At 31.1% G+C, this 14,870-nt stretch overlaps 1 protein-coding gene across 4 annotated transcripts in view; it reads left to right on the top strand.

Annotated features, from left to right (window-relative positions):
* The window catches only part of LOC129222103 (kynurenine aminotransferase-like), a 41,075-nt gene extending 26,714 nt beyond the window's left edge, over window positions 1-14,361 (top strand). For all 4 annotated transcript variants that reach the window (XM_054856546.1, XM_054856544.1, XM_054856543.1 and 1 more), the window contains 4 exons: window positions 2,275-2,461; window positions 6,645-6,718; window positions 7,965-8,051; window positions 14,229-14,361. In XM_054856546.1, the coding sequence (XP_054712521.1) occupies window positions 2,275-2,461; window positions 6,645-6,718; window positions 7,965-8,051; window positions 14,229-14,294 (414 nt within the window). In that variant the 3' untranslated portion in view covers window positions 14,295-14,361. The remainder of the gene's footprint in view (window positions 1-2,274; window positions 2,462-6,644; window positions 6,719-7,964; window positions 8,052-14,228) is intronic.
* Window positions 14,362-14,870: the final 509 nt, after the last annotated feature.

The following is a 14,870-nucleotide window of genomic DNA, read 5'->3' as shown; positions in this document are numbered from 1 at the left end:
TTTAGTAAAAAATAAACAAATTTATTTATGGAAAACATGCAAACATTGAATTTACTCGGACTTTGCGGAAAATTTCCTCTCGTGTTTTTAATTTCATTCTTTTTGCATCTTGCAAATATTTAAGTATTTTGGCTAATCAGATGTTATTTTCACTTATGCTTTCTTAGATTAGCATATATTATGTTTAATTTTAGTAAGAAATAAATAAGTTTATCTTATGGGAAATTTGCCAACATTGAACTTAATTTGTGAAAATATGCTTCCCTTTATTGAGGTTTCAATCCTTTGCATCTTTTAAATATTTTTATATTTTTGTCAATTAGAAATTAATTTGTGACATGCTACATCAGATTAACGTTTCATATTATTTTTTAATAACTAAAAAATTAATTACTTTTGTTTTGCTTAAATACAGTCGAGCCCGCTTATTAGAATATCGGTTAATAGAATATCCCGCTTATTGTAATACATTTTCAATGTACCAAACCAATGTAATGTGTTATTTTGATCCCGGTTAAGGGAATATCCCACTTATTAGAATACTTTTTCGTGGCAAAATGGCTATTCCATTAAGCGGGTTCGACTGTACATATATACTTATTGAATTTTGTAATTTTGATTTTAATTATCATTATCAAATTTTCAGTTATTGCAGGTTTTTTGAAAAATAAATTTAAACAATTGAGCACCGAACATTTTAACTTAAAGTTTGTATTTCAAATAGAAAGCTGAATTATATAATTTTATTAAGTTGTATTTATAAGTACATCATTTTCTTTATGTCTGCTAAAATAATTAAGGTATGTAACAGGACTGATTGTGTTTTGGTTATTCACTGGAGATCCAGTAATGTGTGTTATGCTTTCACCTCCCTACCTCCGATTTCCTCCCTTTACCTCAAATGTTCAACTTTTGTTGGGTTGTTGGCCCTTGGAACAGCTTACCACAAGAGGGAATTCCAATAATAACCCATTCGTCATAATATATATAAACTTCTTGTGAAACTTTTTAATTTGGAAATATGGCTCTATGGATCTGAACTTGCACATTATTGACTATGACAAGTTATTCAGTAAAAGCAGACTCAAGTTTACATTCAGAGTATTTATCACTTCTTAAGCAGCTTTTGCAAACTTTGAGGTGTGGAGACTGGACTGCTGACTTTCATAAAATGTTTTCTTTCTTACTAATTTTTAAATTTACTTGAGGACAGCTGAAATGCCTTATTGGCTGAACAACTAATACATACAGACAAATAATTGATTTGCAAACCTCTAATATTTTTCAACTTAATAGTGCAACGGGAAATTACCTTTTGGGTGGTGTTTTTGGTCCTAACCTCCCTTATACAAGTTAACCACTATCAATATTGGAATTAAGTGTTGAAACCGGGGTGGGGGGTTGACTTCAAAACATCCTCTCTGGCTATTCTGTTGAACTTGGGTATTGTAGTTTCTTGTCTATTTTATTTTTTTTAATATTCACTTGCAAATTCTATAAAAATATACTTCTCTGAATATAGAGATTTCAAAATTAAACCTCATTGGATCTGCTCCTCTTTATGACTGAGCTTTTCAGACATTTGCAGAAAAACTTTTGACACAGTAGATCTTTTATCAGTCTCTTAATGTAGAAAAGGCAATTTTGTTTTCCTCTACTTTTTTATATTATTGCGTATTATTTATGTGCTTGAATTTGAATGAAATCTGCATACAATGTTTTAAGTACAAATTTATGATATTGCTTTGAAAAAAAATTTTTTTTTTTTTTGGCTTGAAAAGTGCTTGAATTTTTTCTCTCTGAAGGATATGAACCCTGTGACTGTATTTCAATCAAAAATTCTATTGTTTATGTTACTCTATTGCAGTTATTGATTTTCCCAATATGTTATCCACATCAAATTGTGTTATAGATAATTTATGACAATCTTTTATTTTCCAGCCAGTTTTGAAAAAAGAATTCCTCTAATTTTTCAATGACTCTTTTTTATTATGATGATTTTACTAATTTCCTTTAGTTATTAATATGAATTTCATATAAATTTAATTTATTGCTATAATACATTGATACTTTATTGCAATAATGTCTAAAACATATGTTTTTTATAAAGATGTAGAAAAAATATAATTATGGCTTTAAAAAAGAGTCAAACTTGTAAATAATTACTGTATTTTTTTCTAATTAATAAATGCCTAGGCATAGACTTTTATTTCTGGTTTATACTTTGGTAAGATTTATGTATCCCATTGTGTTAATAACATTTTATTTTTATAGGAAGCTTGTGCTGTTGGATTTGAAACTGAAATTGCTCGCTTGGGTAAGCCAGACAGCTACTGGAAAGAATTAGCTGATATGCTTGAGCGAAAACGAGATAGAATTGTTAAATTTTTATCTGAAGTCAATATGGCTCCAACTATACCTGAAGGTGGCTATTTTTTGATTGCAGACTTTTCCCAATTAGGTCAGTTCTTTATTTTTTAATCAATTATACCTCGGACTTAGGCATAGTAATTTTTGTAATGTGCATGCATGCAGAGTTAAATTTATTTTTATATCCATTGTATTAGTATTTTCAGGGGCGTGCTTAGAGTTTTAGCGACCCTGTGCCAAATTTGTCTTAAATAACAAAAATGATTATTTATCAACTATTATTTATTTTGTTCCAAAACGTAACCTGCTGTAGTGTGTCACCCAGCTGTCTAAGTTAGTTCGAGTTTTTTATAAGTAATTACAAAATTAATATAAAACAATATGACACAAAATGTGGTTGGAAGGAAAATTTTTGGAATCCAAAAGGTATATAATTGATGAAATAAAGACTGGTATCCGACTTGCGTTGTTTTCAGCCCGGGGAGGGGTATGAAATACGAAATTGAAATCTAACTTCAGAACAACGTTCAGGAAAAGAATGAAAAATTTTGACCTTTCTCTACCTTTTCACTTATTTTTACTACTAGTAAATATAAGAGAGTCATTTCATGGCAAGTGACCTAGGGGTCCCCATTCCCCATTCGACCTTCTCCAATTTGGATGAAATTTTATAGGGGTGTAGAGATGCCTTTCAAACTATCCTATGCAAATTTTCAGCTTCATAGATCCAAATCTTGAGGATCTAGGATCTCCGAAAAATGTATTCCAAGATAGCGGATCAGCTTTTTGTGCCTAAGTGCCAAGTTTACAGAAAATTATATCGCAACTCGTGAAAAAGCGTGGCGGGGAAGTTTTTCCCTAGATTTTAGGTTGTCATAAAATTTGAACAAAAACAATTCAAAGGCTCCTATTTCGTGATTACATTGTAAAAATACTTGTTTTTGATGTATGTGTTACTGTTTCAGAGTTTGAATATCTATTTTCTAAAAGATATTGTCATCCAATGTGGCTATCAAAACCGTTCAAGTGAAAAATAACTTATTTTCAAAGCGCTTTAGCTCAAGTTTGTCACCTTGCATCTTCTTTAAGAAAGAACAGATTTTTTCCTTTCAAGATAAGTTTTCTCTTCGATGGTGTTCTTTTGAATAAGGATAGAATAATGAGTTTTAAATTCTGTTTTAACAAATTGCCATGTTTAAGTTCAGATTACAGGAAATTTTATCACACTGGAAACCTGAAATTTTAGGAACTTAAAGTACTTTTGGTTTCAATAAGTTCTAGTATTTTTATGAATTTGAGTTCATTGACTTTTGTGTAGCACGCATGCAAAGTCGCAAGAAAATCGCAGTCGAGAAACTTGTTCTTGGATTTTATAATGTCATAAATTCTGAACAAAAATGATTCAAAAGCTCTTTTTTTGTAATTCTATTGTCATTATACATGCTTTTAATAGGCTATAGTTGCAGAGCGTAAATATTGATTTTCTGAAAGATATTGGCATCCAAAAAGGTTGTCAAAATCGTTCACATGAAATGTAGCCTATTTTCAATGCGCTGTTGCTCAAGTTTGTCACATTGCATCTTCTTTTCGTTGGTATCATTAGAAAGAAGATATTTTTCACAATATTTTAGCAGCCCTTTAACTTCAAAATATTTTAGCGGCCCTCTGCGGCAGCACAGTTTGCTACCCCTTAAGCACAGCCCTAAGTATTTTCTTGGTACTGTTATCAGTGATGGAAACTTGATAAATACTTTTCTGATTTCCTTTTAATGCTATTGAAATATTCTGGTGACAAGTATGAACCTTAGCATCAGAATTAAAAATTTTGCTCACAATATTTGCTATTATGGGTTGCATTTGGGTAATTTTGATGAAGAAATATTTGCTTTTTTCTTGGCTCTTTAAAGAGTCGTATGGTGTGAAATTTATGCTCAAAAGATCCAATAGTTAGTCTTTCTTTTTAAACTTTTGAAGAATGTAGTTAAGAAAGAAAGAAATCTATCCCCAGCACACCACACCTACAGCTGGTGTGAAGTTATAGGGGTTATCAAGAGGAGGGGGGGAAGAGGCATATGATACAGTCACCCCTAAAATCCACATCACTATCAGTATGACCATGGTATATGTAAATCACATGTACTGGTTTTCATAGCAGCGCTCAAAGGAGTGGTTTTTCAACAAGTTGTGAAAAAGAGACTGATGTTGAAGAGATAGAGAAATTGATTTTCAATGAAAATTGAACTGTAAAATTCTGTCAAATGAACATTTTAATTAAACAAGTGTTCTTCCTATTTAATTAACATAATCATTAATTTTATGCAAGACCAAAGGGTTAGTTATGCATTTAAGATGTAATATGATAAACAATATGCAGTTAATTAATATTGTCATTTTTAATTAAATGGATTGCTGTAAACTTAGTAAAATGTCGAAATGTAATCCTCCCTAATAGCAGACACTTGCCAATAATGGACAAAACTGCAGGTTCCACGAATGTGTTATTTGGAGATACTAACAAATCTAAATCTGCATACGAGGTGTGATCAAAAAGTACGGTGAATGAATTTTTATATCAGCATCTGCTGAAGCTACACCCATATGCTGTGATTTGTCCAGTAGCGTGATCATCTGAGACTAGCAGGATAAGTTGTAACACGTTTAAAGTTGTCAGTAAGCTGCCAGAGCTGCTAGAGGGAGGTTGAGTTTATCGTGTCTGTTTCAACAATGCATTCACATCAAGTTATTTCTTAAGTTTCAAAAGAGCTCACAAAATGTTAAAATTGGTGCACAGCAATAATGTAATACTTTGAAGACTCTGTGCAAGTGGTATCACCAATTTAAAATCGGAAATGAGACTGTTGAAGACGAGCAGCATGCAAGGCGTCCAGTAACCTAAAAAACAGAACATAATGTGCAAAAGTGGAAACAATAATTCGTTCAAACAGGCAAATGACTATTTAAGAGCTACCAGAAGACCTAAACATCTCATACAGTTCTGTTCAAAGCATTTTAACTGATGAGTTGCAAATGAGACAAGTGAGGGCAAAACTTGTTCCCAGACTTTTGAGTGATGAACCGAAGGAAGATGCTGTTTCACAAGTTTTTGGGCTTTAAAAAAGTGTTCCTGTCTGTCCACATCCTGGATTATCACCGGATTTAGCACCACGCGACTTCTGGCTCTTCCTAAATATTAAAGCTGTGCTTAAAGGAAAACGTTTTGACACCATCGTTGACATTGAGAGGGCCACAACAGAGCAGCTGATAGCCCTTCCGAAAGACACCTTCCAGAATGCTTCCAATCATGGAGACAACATTTGGATAAGTGTATTGTCCGCCAAGCACACTACTTTGAAGGAGATTAAATCAAATTTTATGTTACCTTATTACTTTTTTAAATAAATTATTCACCAAATTTTTTTTTATCACACCTCGTATATAGCTTGTAGAATATCTGTTACAATACTTTGAAGCTGCAGTAGTTGTTGTTGTCGTCTTGTGCCAGGCAATTTGAGGTGTACTGCTTCACTTTTCCAACTGTACCAAAATTTGTGGTGAATTCCGACTTCCACTGCACACACATCCCGTAAGGACCCGTTTATAGGGTAGGCAACTATTCACAGCATAACAACACATTCACACAAAGAAAGGACAAGACAGGAGAGAAAATGTACATTTATGCCCAAGCCGGGACTTTCCCATCATAGTCGGACTCCAGACCACTACAGGGCGAGTGACTGCAGTAGTTGTAAAAGACTGAAGTCAGTTGAAAAAAAAAATAGTTTGCATATATATTCACATTTTAGTCTGAGAAATTATTCCGAGAGCTGAAAACAATAACTGTGCATTAATAAAAAAGAAGTAATATTCATAAGTTCTATCAAACAAACCTTATAGTTAAATGAAAAATGATCAAATAAGCTTTGCGCTGCAAAATGATTACACTGAAAAGCCAATGTAAATATAGCAAATTCTCAAGAAATAGAACATATAGCTTTATCAAGGCTAGAATAGAACATCTTGATCAATGAAAAACCTTAGCACACAACCAGAAAGTCGTAAGAGAACTGAATTTCAAACACATGGACACCAGTATTTATACCAAATGGGTCAACCAAAAGGAATTCACGACGAGAGACAACAACCAAACAATCGGCAAACTACAAGTCAACCCTGTGGCACGCAGCTAGGGGGGCAAATTTGTTCTTTATTTATGTTTTTTTCAATTTAATCAAATATTGGTACTTTATTACATTCCAATATTTTTTTCCTTCTAGGTAATAAGGTTAATTTAGACCAGGAGGAAGGTACCAAAGATTATAAATTTGTCAAATGGTTATCTAAAACAAAGGTTTGTAGTTTAGTAAATACTTTCCTCAAAATTTAACTGTCTCAATGCATGCATTTTCTTATAAAGGCCTATATAGTAGAATACCACTAAACTGCTGACCTATATTATGCAATTCTCTATAAACTGCATAATTTTTCAGTAGTGAGCAATAATTTGTATCGTTAAAATATACCCTTTTTCTGCTTATCTTTCCACCTTAATTCGAAGCTTTTAAAAACAAAGTAGTATTTGCAGTAAAAAATAGTAACAGTTTGTCTTTGAAAATGTAGCTGCTATGCTAACCATTAAGTGCAAGATGCTCTGTTAAAAAAAATCTATTTATTTTTAAATGGTAATTAAATTTCATTATTTGAATTTTATATTCAATTTAGTTATTACTTATTCTGTTGTGCAAATATATTGATATATGGTAAACTCCCGATTATCCATGGGCAGCTTATTCGCGACCTTTCATGCTTTAATAAATAAGTAAGTAAATAAATCGAAATTGGAGATGATTCAGTGAATGTAGATAAATGCACACATTTTAACTTAATTTGTGAAAAATCTCTCTCCCTTTCCAATGACATCAAACAGTCAAGGGTAACCAAAATCTTACTTGTTGAAACCTGATTTTTAGTTCTACACTACTTTCTGCTTCCGATCTATACTACTTACTGATTTTTAGATCTACCCTGAATGCTGAAATCTACACTAGTTGTGTGCATAAAGGAATGTCCGGACTAGTCTTTAAAAATTCTCCTCCTCTCCCCTTTCTTTTTGGTGTAACCTAGTTTGATCTGTTACAGTCAATCTGCTTGCACTCTTTGCTCATGTATGTGTGTATTCTGTTTACAGTAACGAGTGATCCTTTTTTAGCTTTTACATGCATGTTTTACATACACTGTTATTGTCTTATCCATAGTTTAACATTATGCAAATTATATTGATCTTCTTAAACTACTAGCAGCATTTTTATCAAATTTGTGGATTTTCCGCGAATTTGCTTATGTGTAGTTACTATGCCCTTTGTTTCTGCCGATAATCGGGAGTTTACTGTATTCTGAATATGATTTTATAAATTTGTGAGACGATCTTTGTAAAACGCAAATCCTCTTGTCCCAAAATGTGTTAAAATAGTCTTCTTCTGTATTGGAAAGCAATTTAGGTTGCAATAGCCTTTTTTATTCCTACAAAAAATTTGTAAAATGTTTATTATGTATTGTTATATATGTATATAATGTTATGTATTGAATTGTCATTTTAGAAGCTTCAGGGCATACCTCCGAGTGCATTCTATTGTGACCAAGATAAGCATTTAGCTGAAAACCTTATTCGATTTTGCTTTATTAAAGTAAGTTTGGTTTATAATTTATGGGGGTGAAATATTTTTTTAATACCTTGTGATACTTGTTTATTAAGCTGATTACTAAATAGGTGTTATATTTCTGTGTTTGATCCATTCTTATCAACCCATTTAAAGATGTATCTTCACGTAGCAAAGTTATATGTCCTAAAATTGATACTTTTCATGCATTGCATCTGGTGAAACAAAAGCTGAACATAATTGTGGTTAAATTGTGTTTTCGAAACTCTAAAAATGAGGTTTTAGCTGAGTGATTAATGACAACATGCTCTCTTATCTTCTTGATAAGCTAGTCGTCCTTTTGTAGCCTAACCTCCCATAAAAATGTAAAGAAAAAAAGTCTAGCATGAAAGCAAGATTATTGCATTGTAAAGTGATGCTAATCACAAAAGTAAGAATGAGACCGCTCAAAGTTCATCCCTTCACCCTTATTTCATTTTTAGTGATATTGAATGGTTTTTCCCAATAGCTTTTTGTTTTGTGACCTTAAACACCCCCCATGCTTATCAGTATCTTTTGGCAAGTGCATCTGGTTTAAATTTCATTGCATTCTTTAGGAGCAGTCTCTGAGACCACACCTCCCCTTCAGTGTAACAATTTTCACCAGTAGTAGACATGGCTTTTAACATTAAGACCGAGGAAATGGATTTATTTATCTTATCCGTGTTATGCCGAAGAGATAAATGCATCCTCAAATCACTCTTTCTTTTTTTGGATTATTAATACACTATGTAGACTTAAAATTAAGGTTTCTTTCATTATTTATATCTAATATTTCATTTAAAATTTTTATTAATTTTAATGGAGTTAATTTAACATTAGCTGTTTTACTCATTTTTCCTCTGTTAGCTAGTTTTATGCAGTTGTATGATTCAGAAAATATGCATTAGTCAGTGCACAGTCATAAGACATTTTCTTTTTTCTGACCAATGTTTTATATTTAACTAAGCACTTTTAATATAAATTAAAATTGTTAAGATTTAAAAAAAAGAATACGTTATATTACTTTGTTATATTAATGATGTATTAATACATCATAAAACTATAGTACGTAACTTTTTGGTTATTTTTAATAATAAATGAACAATATTACTATGATTAATATAATTTTAATACTGAAATACCGTAGTTGAAAACATAAATGTTGAAAATATCATATTTTCAAACAAAATATTGGACAAATATCATGATATTTATCATGGTATATATCGACTGATATATATCAGCAAACCTTGAAAATATTCTAGATGAAGTTGAGAGTTCTTTGAATTGTTCTCTAAAGTTGTGAAAAAAAATGTTCTAGTGTCGATGAGGGCTGAATTATTCTTGGATATAAGACGTTAAGAGCCATTGTCTGTAAGGATCAGGCAGGTTGTGATTGTTGACATTTTTAATTTTCTTTATTTTTGCAAATGTTGTTCCTTATCATGAATGTAATATTTGTGCAAAATATGAGCTTTGTCTGCCTTACCGTTTTCGGGAAATTAAATTTTTAAATTTAGGGGGCGTGGCACATTTTTGCGTGTTTTTTCAAATTTGCAGATTTTTAAGTTCTTGTTGCTTTAAGCGCCCCAATAATGACATGGATTTTTAAATTCTATACTATTATATGGTCTTCTTAGATACTATTACAGCTGTCAAATCGGTGTCACTACGAGAGCGACGGCCACAAACTCCGTTTAAAAATGCCGAAAATGAATTTTTTTAACTACATTCAATGCCAATTTTCTCAATGTGCCTTCTTGATGACACCAACGTTTTTACATAAATTCCTAGCTACACTTGCATACATCAAAAATATGTAATAAAATTGATGTCACTATAAGGGAACCAGAAGATATTGGAACTTTTATGTGATAAATTTCACAAAAATGCAAATGTTTAAAATCTAACTACTACTCTCGCCCTCATAGCAGATATCTGAAACTAATTAAGTTTGATAACCAACATGTTCTGTCTAACATATGAAATAAAAAAAATCGGTGTCACTCCTATTACTTTCGGAAATATAATCATTCGAAATTAGTATGTTATGGAGCTATTTAAAAAAAAGACTTTTCTAATTCGAATGGCTTTTTGCATGGTTTGTTTTAAACATTAATATAAAATTAAAGTAGTGACACCTAAGATAATATGTTTCTAATGCTTTTTAATTATATATATATAAAAAAGCTTTACAAAAAGCATTAGAAACACAGTAAATCGATATAGGTACAGATGGACGTATTTGCGTAATGTGCATTATGGCTAAAATAGTCATACTAATATTCATATTTTTTCAACCATACTAATTTTTTTTATCCATTATTTACATTAAAAATGCAACTTTTTATAACATAATGTCTTAAATAGTGATGAACGTAATGTATTATATAGCGAGCATTCAGAATCTGAAACATGATTTGAGGATGACCTAGACTAAAACAAAGAAAACATAAAAAATCAAATCACCCCAGTTTCAGAAAGACGGTCATTTCTTATTGATATCTGGTAACTTTGTAGCACTAAAGCTTGGGTTAAAACATGGTATCCCGGAGAAATAGCAGAAGTTGACCATTTGCAAGTAAAGGTCAAATGCATGGCAAGAAGGATTGGAATAAATAAATTTATTTGACCGGAAGAAAGGCGAGTATTGGTATGATAATTCAAACATATTATGCACAATAGATTCACCTGTACCTATATCAAAACGAGCATTTTTTATTCAAGATGAAGATGCTCTTACTGCCCAAAGCTGTTTATGTTAAACATTGCTTTTTTGTAATAAATTAAAAATAAATATGGTCAAAACACTATCTGGGTGTGATAAGATTAAATTAACAAAATACATAAATAAACAAATAAAAAAAAATTAATAATAATAAATGAAAAAAATGCACCACAACATACTAACTTCGAATGATTATATTTCCAAAAGTAGTAGGAGTGATACTAATTTTATTAGTTCAAATGTTAGACAAACGTTTTGGTTATCAAACTTAAATAGTTTCAGATCTCTGCTATTAGGATGCTGATTGTATTCAAATTAGCAAATGGTCAACTTCTACAATTTCTCCAGTATACCATGTTTTCCCAAGCTTTAGTGCAACAAAATTAACAGATATCAATTAGAGATGACCGTCTTTCTGAAACTGGGTGATTTGATTTTTTTATGCTTTCTTTGTTTTAGTCTGCGTCATCCTCAAATTATGTTTTAGATTCTGAATGCTCGCTATATAATACATTATGTTCATCACTATTTAAGGCATTATGTTATAAATAGTTGCATTTTTAATACAAATAACAGATAAAAAATTAGTATGGTTGAAAAAATATGAATATTAGTACGACTATTTTAGGCCATAATGCACATTACACAAGACGTCCATCTGTACCTATATCGATTTACTGTGTTTCTAATGCTTTTTATAAAGCTTTTTTTTATAAAAAGCATTAGAAACATTATTTTAGGTGTCACTACTGTAATTTTATATTAAAGTTTAAAAAAAAAAACTGTGCAAAAAGCCATTTGAATTAGATAAGTCTTTTTTTAAATAACTCCATAACATACTAATTTCGAATGATTATATTTCCGAAAGTAATAAGAGTGACACCGATTTTTTTTATTTCCTATGTTAGACAAACATGTTGGTTGTCAAACTTTATTAGTTTCAGGTCTCTGCTATGAGGGCGAGAATAGTAGTTAGATTTTAAACATTTGCATTTTTGTGAAATTTATCACATAAAAGTTCCAATATCTTCTAGCGCCCTTATAGTGACACCAATTTTATTACATATTTTTGATGTATGCAAATGTAGTTAGGAATTTATGTAAAAACGTTGATGTCATCATGAAGGCGCTTTGAGAAAATTGTCATTGAATGTAGTAAAAAAAATTCACTTTCGATCATTTTTAAACGGAGTTTGTGACTGTCGCCCTCGTAGTGACACGGATTTGATAGCTGTAATAGTATCTAAGAAGACCATATAATAGTATAGAATTTAAAAATCCATGTCATCATAGGGGCGCTTAAAGCAACAAGAACTTTAAAATCTGCAAATTTGAAAAACATGCAAAAATGTGCCACGCCCCCTAAATTTAAAATTTAATTTCCCAAAAACGGTAAGGCAGACTAAGCTCATATTTTGCACAAACATTACATTCCTCATAAGGAACAACATATGTGAAAATAAGAAAAATTAAAAATGTCAACAATTACAAATGCCGTAAACTGCCTGATTCTTACAGACAATGGCTCTTAAATACTAATAGTTAAGGTGCTGTTAAAATTTTCCCATAATGTAAGATAATCAATTTTCTAGCATAAAAATGTCCTGTATACATTAAATAACTAAAATAAAATCATTAATAAATAAGAGATTCGCTTTTAATACTAGTAGTAAATTATTTACTACAGCATATGATTTTTAAAGATATTTTTTCCCGTGCAAATAAAAGTCCAAAGAACATCAAAGGGAAATTACAGGAATGTATCGTAATTACCCGATTTTTTTTAAAAATAAAAATAAATCTGTCAATGCGACCTCACATCCTCTGATGTGTCCTACTCTTTCACCTCCCCTGTTATGGGTTAATGAATGATGAGAGTGTCACAATTTCCTCCGAGACTTGGAAGGCTTATTTAAACAAACATTTTACAAGTTTTGTTCCCCAAATGCTGGATGTTTAAACCTTTCATAATGTGGCTGATATCAAGTCTAAAGTCTAATTCTTATTTTACCTGCTGTAACATTTTGTGAACAATGATTGTTCATTTTCCAGCAAGGTGTTGCAGCTTCCCATTATCTGACCCATGTTCACCATTTCCTTAACAACAAACTTCATAATAGTTAGATAAGGTTCTGATTTTGATGACAACAATAACCTTCTACTGCATCCACTGCTTTCTTCGGGACAACTCCTGGCAATTTTTTTTTATGAGGTTACATCAAAGACTGTATTTGTGCCCCTTGCCAAAAGATCACTAAAACGTTTACTAGTATTGAAGGCAACCTTTTACAGCAAGTGAAACAAAAATTAGACTTTAGTCTTGATATCTGCTGCGCTACGAAAGGTTCTCAAACTGAACAATTGGGAAACAAAAGTTGTGTACGGTTTTATCTCTAGTAAAATCAACGCTGCTGCTGTACTGATAATATATGTTTGTTTCAATAAACCTTCTAAACCCTGGAAGGTATTATGATGTACCCTGTATAATGATGATTTTTGCCCCTTTGTCCCTCTTTCTCAAGAAAATTGTATGACAGTCGGTTTTTTAAGTACCCAATTATTTTTTTTAATGCCTTCAAAATCTTGATCTTTTTACATTTTTAAAAGTTCTAAGATTTACCTACCTAGCATTTTTAAATATGAGATGTTCAAGAATAGCATCTAATTTTGGTTTGCAAATCGATTAGTTGGAAAATATTAAACCACAACTGTATTTTGTCTTCAAAAAATCATTATTGTATTATGTAGTGTACAAAAGGGACCTACATGTCTTCTACGTTGCTTCCTGGTATAAACTAGTTTCCAATAGCTACTAGTACAAATTGCAATCATGGAGAAAAGCACACTTGTTGAATATTCTTTTTATTGTCATATATCACAAGGATGCAAGTTTCTGTTTGTCTTAGTTTTCATGTCAATTACTTACTAGCATTAAATTAATGCTTTATTTTATATAAATGCTCTTTTATAAAATAAAACATGTTGCTATTTATTTAACTTAGCAAAGATGATAATTAAAATTTTCCAACGTCTAAAGATTCTTTATCAACTTTTGCAGATCAAGGAAATAAACTAAAGAAAATCTGTGATAATTCGATGTTTTGTAGATAAATTTTATTATTTTTTTCTCTACCTAAGTAAAACTTAACACTTTTTTTTTAATGATCTATTAGTTAAACTACAGATTTAATTTTTGTACAACTCAAAAAATCACCATATGCACCAATACATATGTGGGTTAGATTACTATATAATTATTGATGATGCTTATGTGAATGCAGTATAACACAAAGCATTAAGATTTTCAAAACTGCTTTCAACTTATTTTTCTATTGAGTAGTTTTTATTCACTGCACCACTTTCAAAAATACTTGTGTCACAGAATTATTGTTAATTTTTCTAGTCAGTATCAAATGAGATTTCATTTTTAATACATTGGACTGTTTATTTTTCAGGAAGATTCAACTTTAGAACAAGCTGAAAATATTATAAATGACTTGAAGAAATCACTTAATGTTTAAATTATATGGTTTATGACGAAGATAATCTCTATATATTGTATCTAATAAAGTTTATTTTGATAAATTATTTATTTCTTGTTATTTAATAACCACATTGTATGCTAATTTATGTGTGAATGGCTAATTTGTGTGCGATTTTCCAAGCAGATGAAGCTGCGCAACTTTTCCTATGATAATTAATAAGATAATTTCAAAAAATAACTCTTATCAGTATTATTGTTATAATTTATAAAATAATGACTTATTTTACATCTTTTGTATTCCAGTGAACATTTTAAAATGTTAAATGCGCTTCAAAAAATATCTCTAGCTCAGACGCGGGTACAGAAGTCATGACGCCCCCCCCCCCCCCCCAAGCGATCAAATATTGCCTAAAACTGCTTTGATGCCCCCCCCCCCAAGCGACTAAATATTACCTAAAACTACTTTGGGGACCTACATTTCAAAAACCTCACCCCAGAGCGCCTACTTGAGCACAAAATTGCACTGTAACCTCTCCCTTTTCCCATATTGACCCTCTCCAAAACCAGAAGCTGGCTCTGTCCCTGCTATGAATAAAAATTTACTTCCAAACAA

The sequence above is a fragment of the Uloborus diversus genome, chromosome 5 (genome assembly GCF_026930045.1).
Source record: "Uloborus diversus isolate 005 chromosome 5, Udiv.v.3.1, whole genome shotgun sequence".
NCBI classification, from domain to species: domain Eukaryota; kingdom Metazoa; phylum Arthropoda; class Arachnida; order Araneae; family Uloboridae; genus Uloborus; species Uloborus diversus.
The sequence above is the reverse complement of the archived record's forward strand: the minus strand, read 5'-3'. Positions and strand labels throughout refer to the sequence as shown.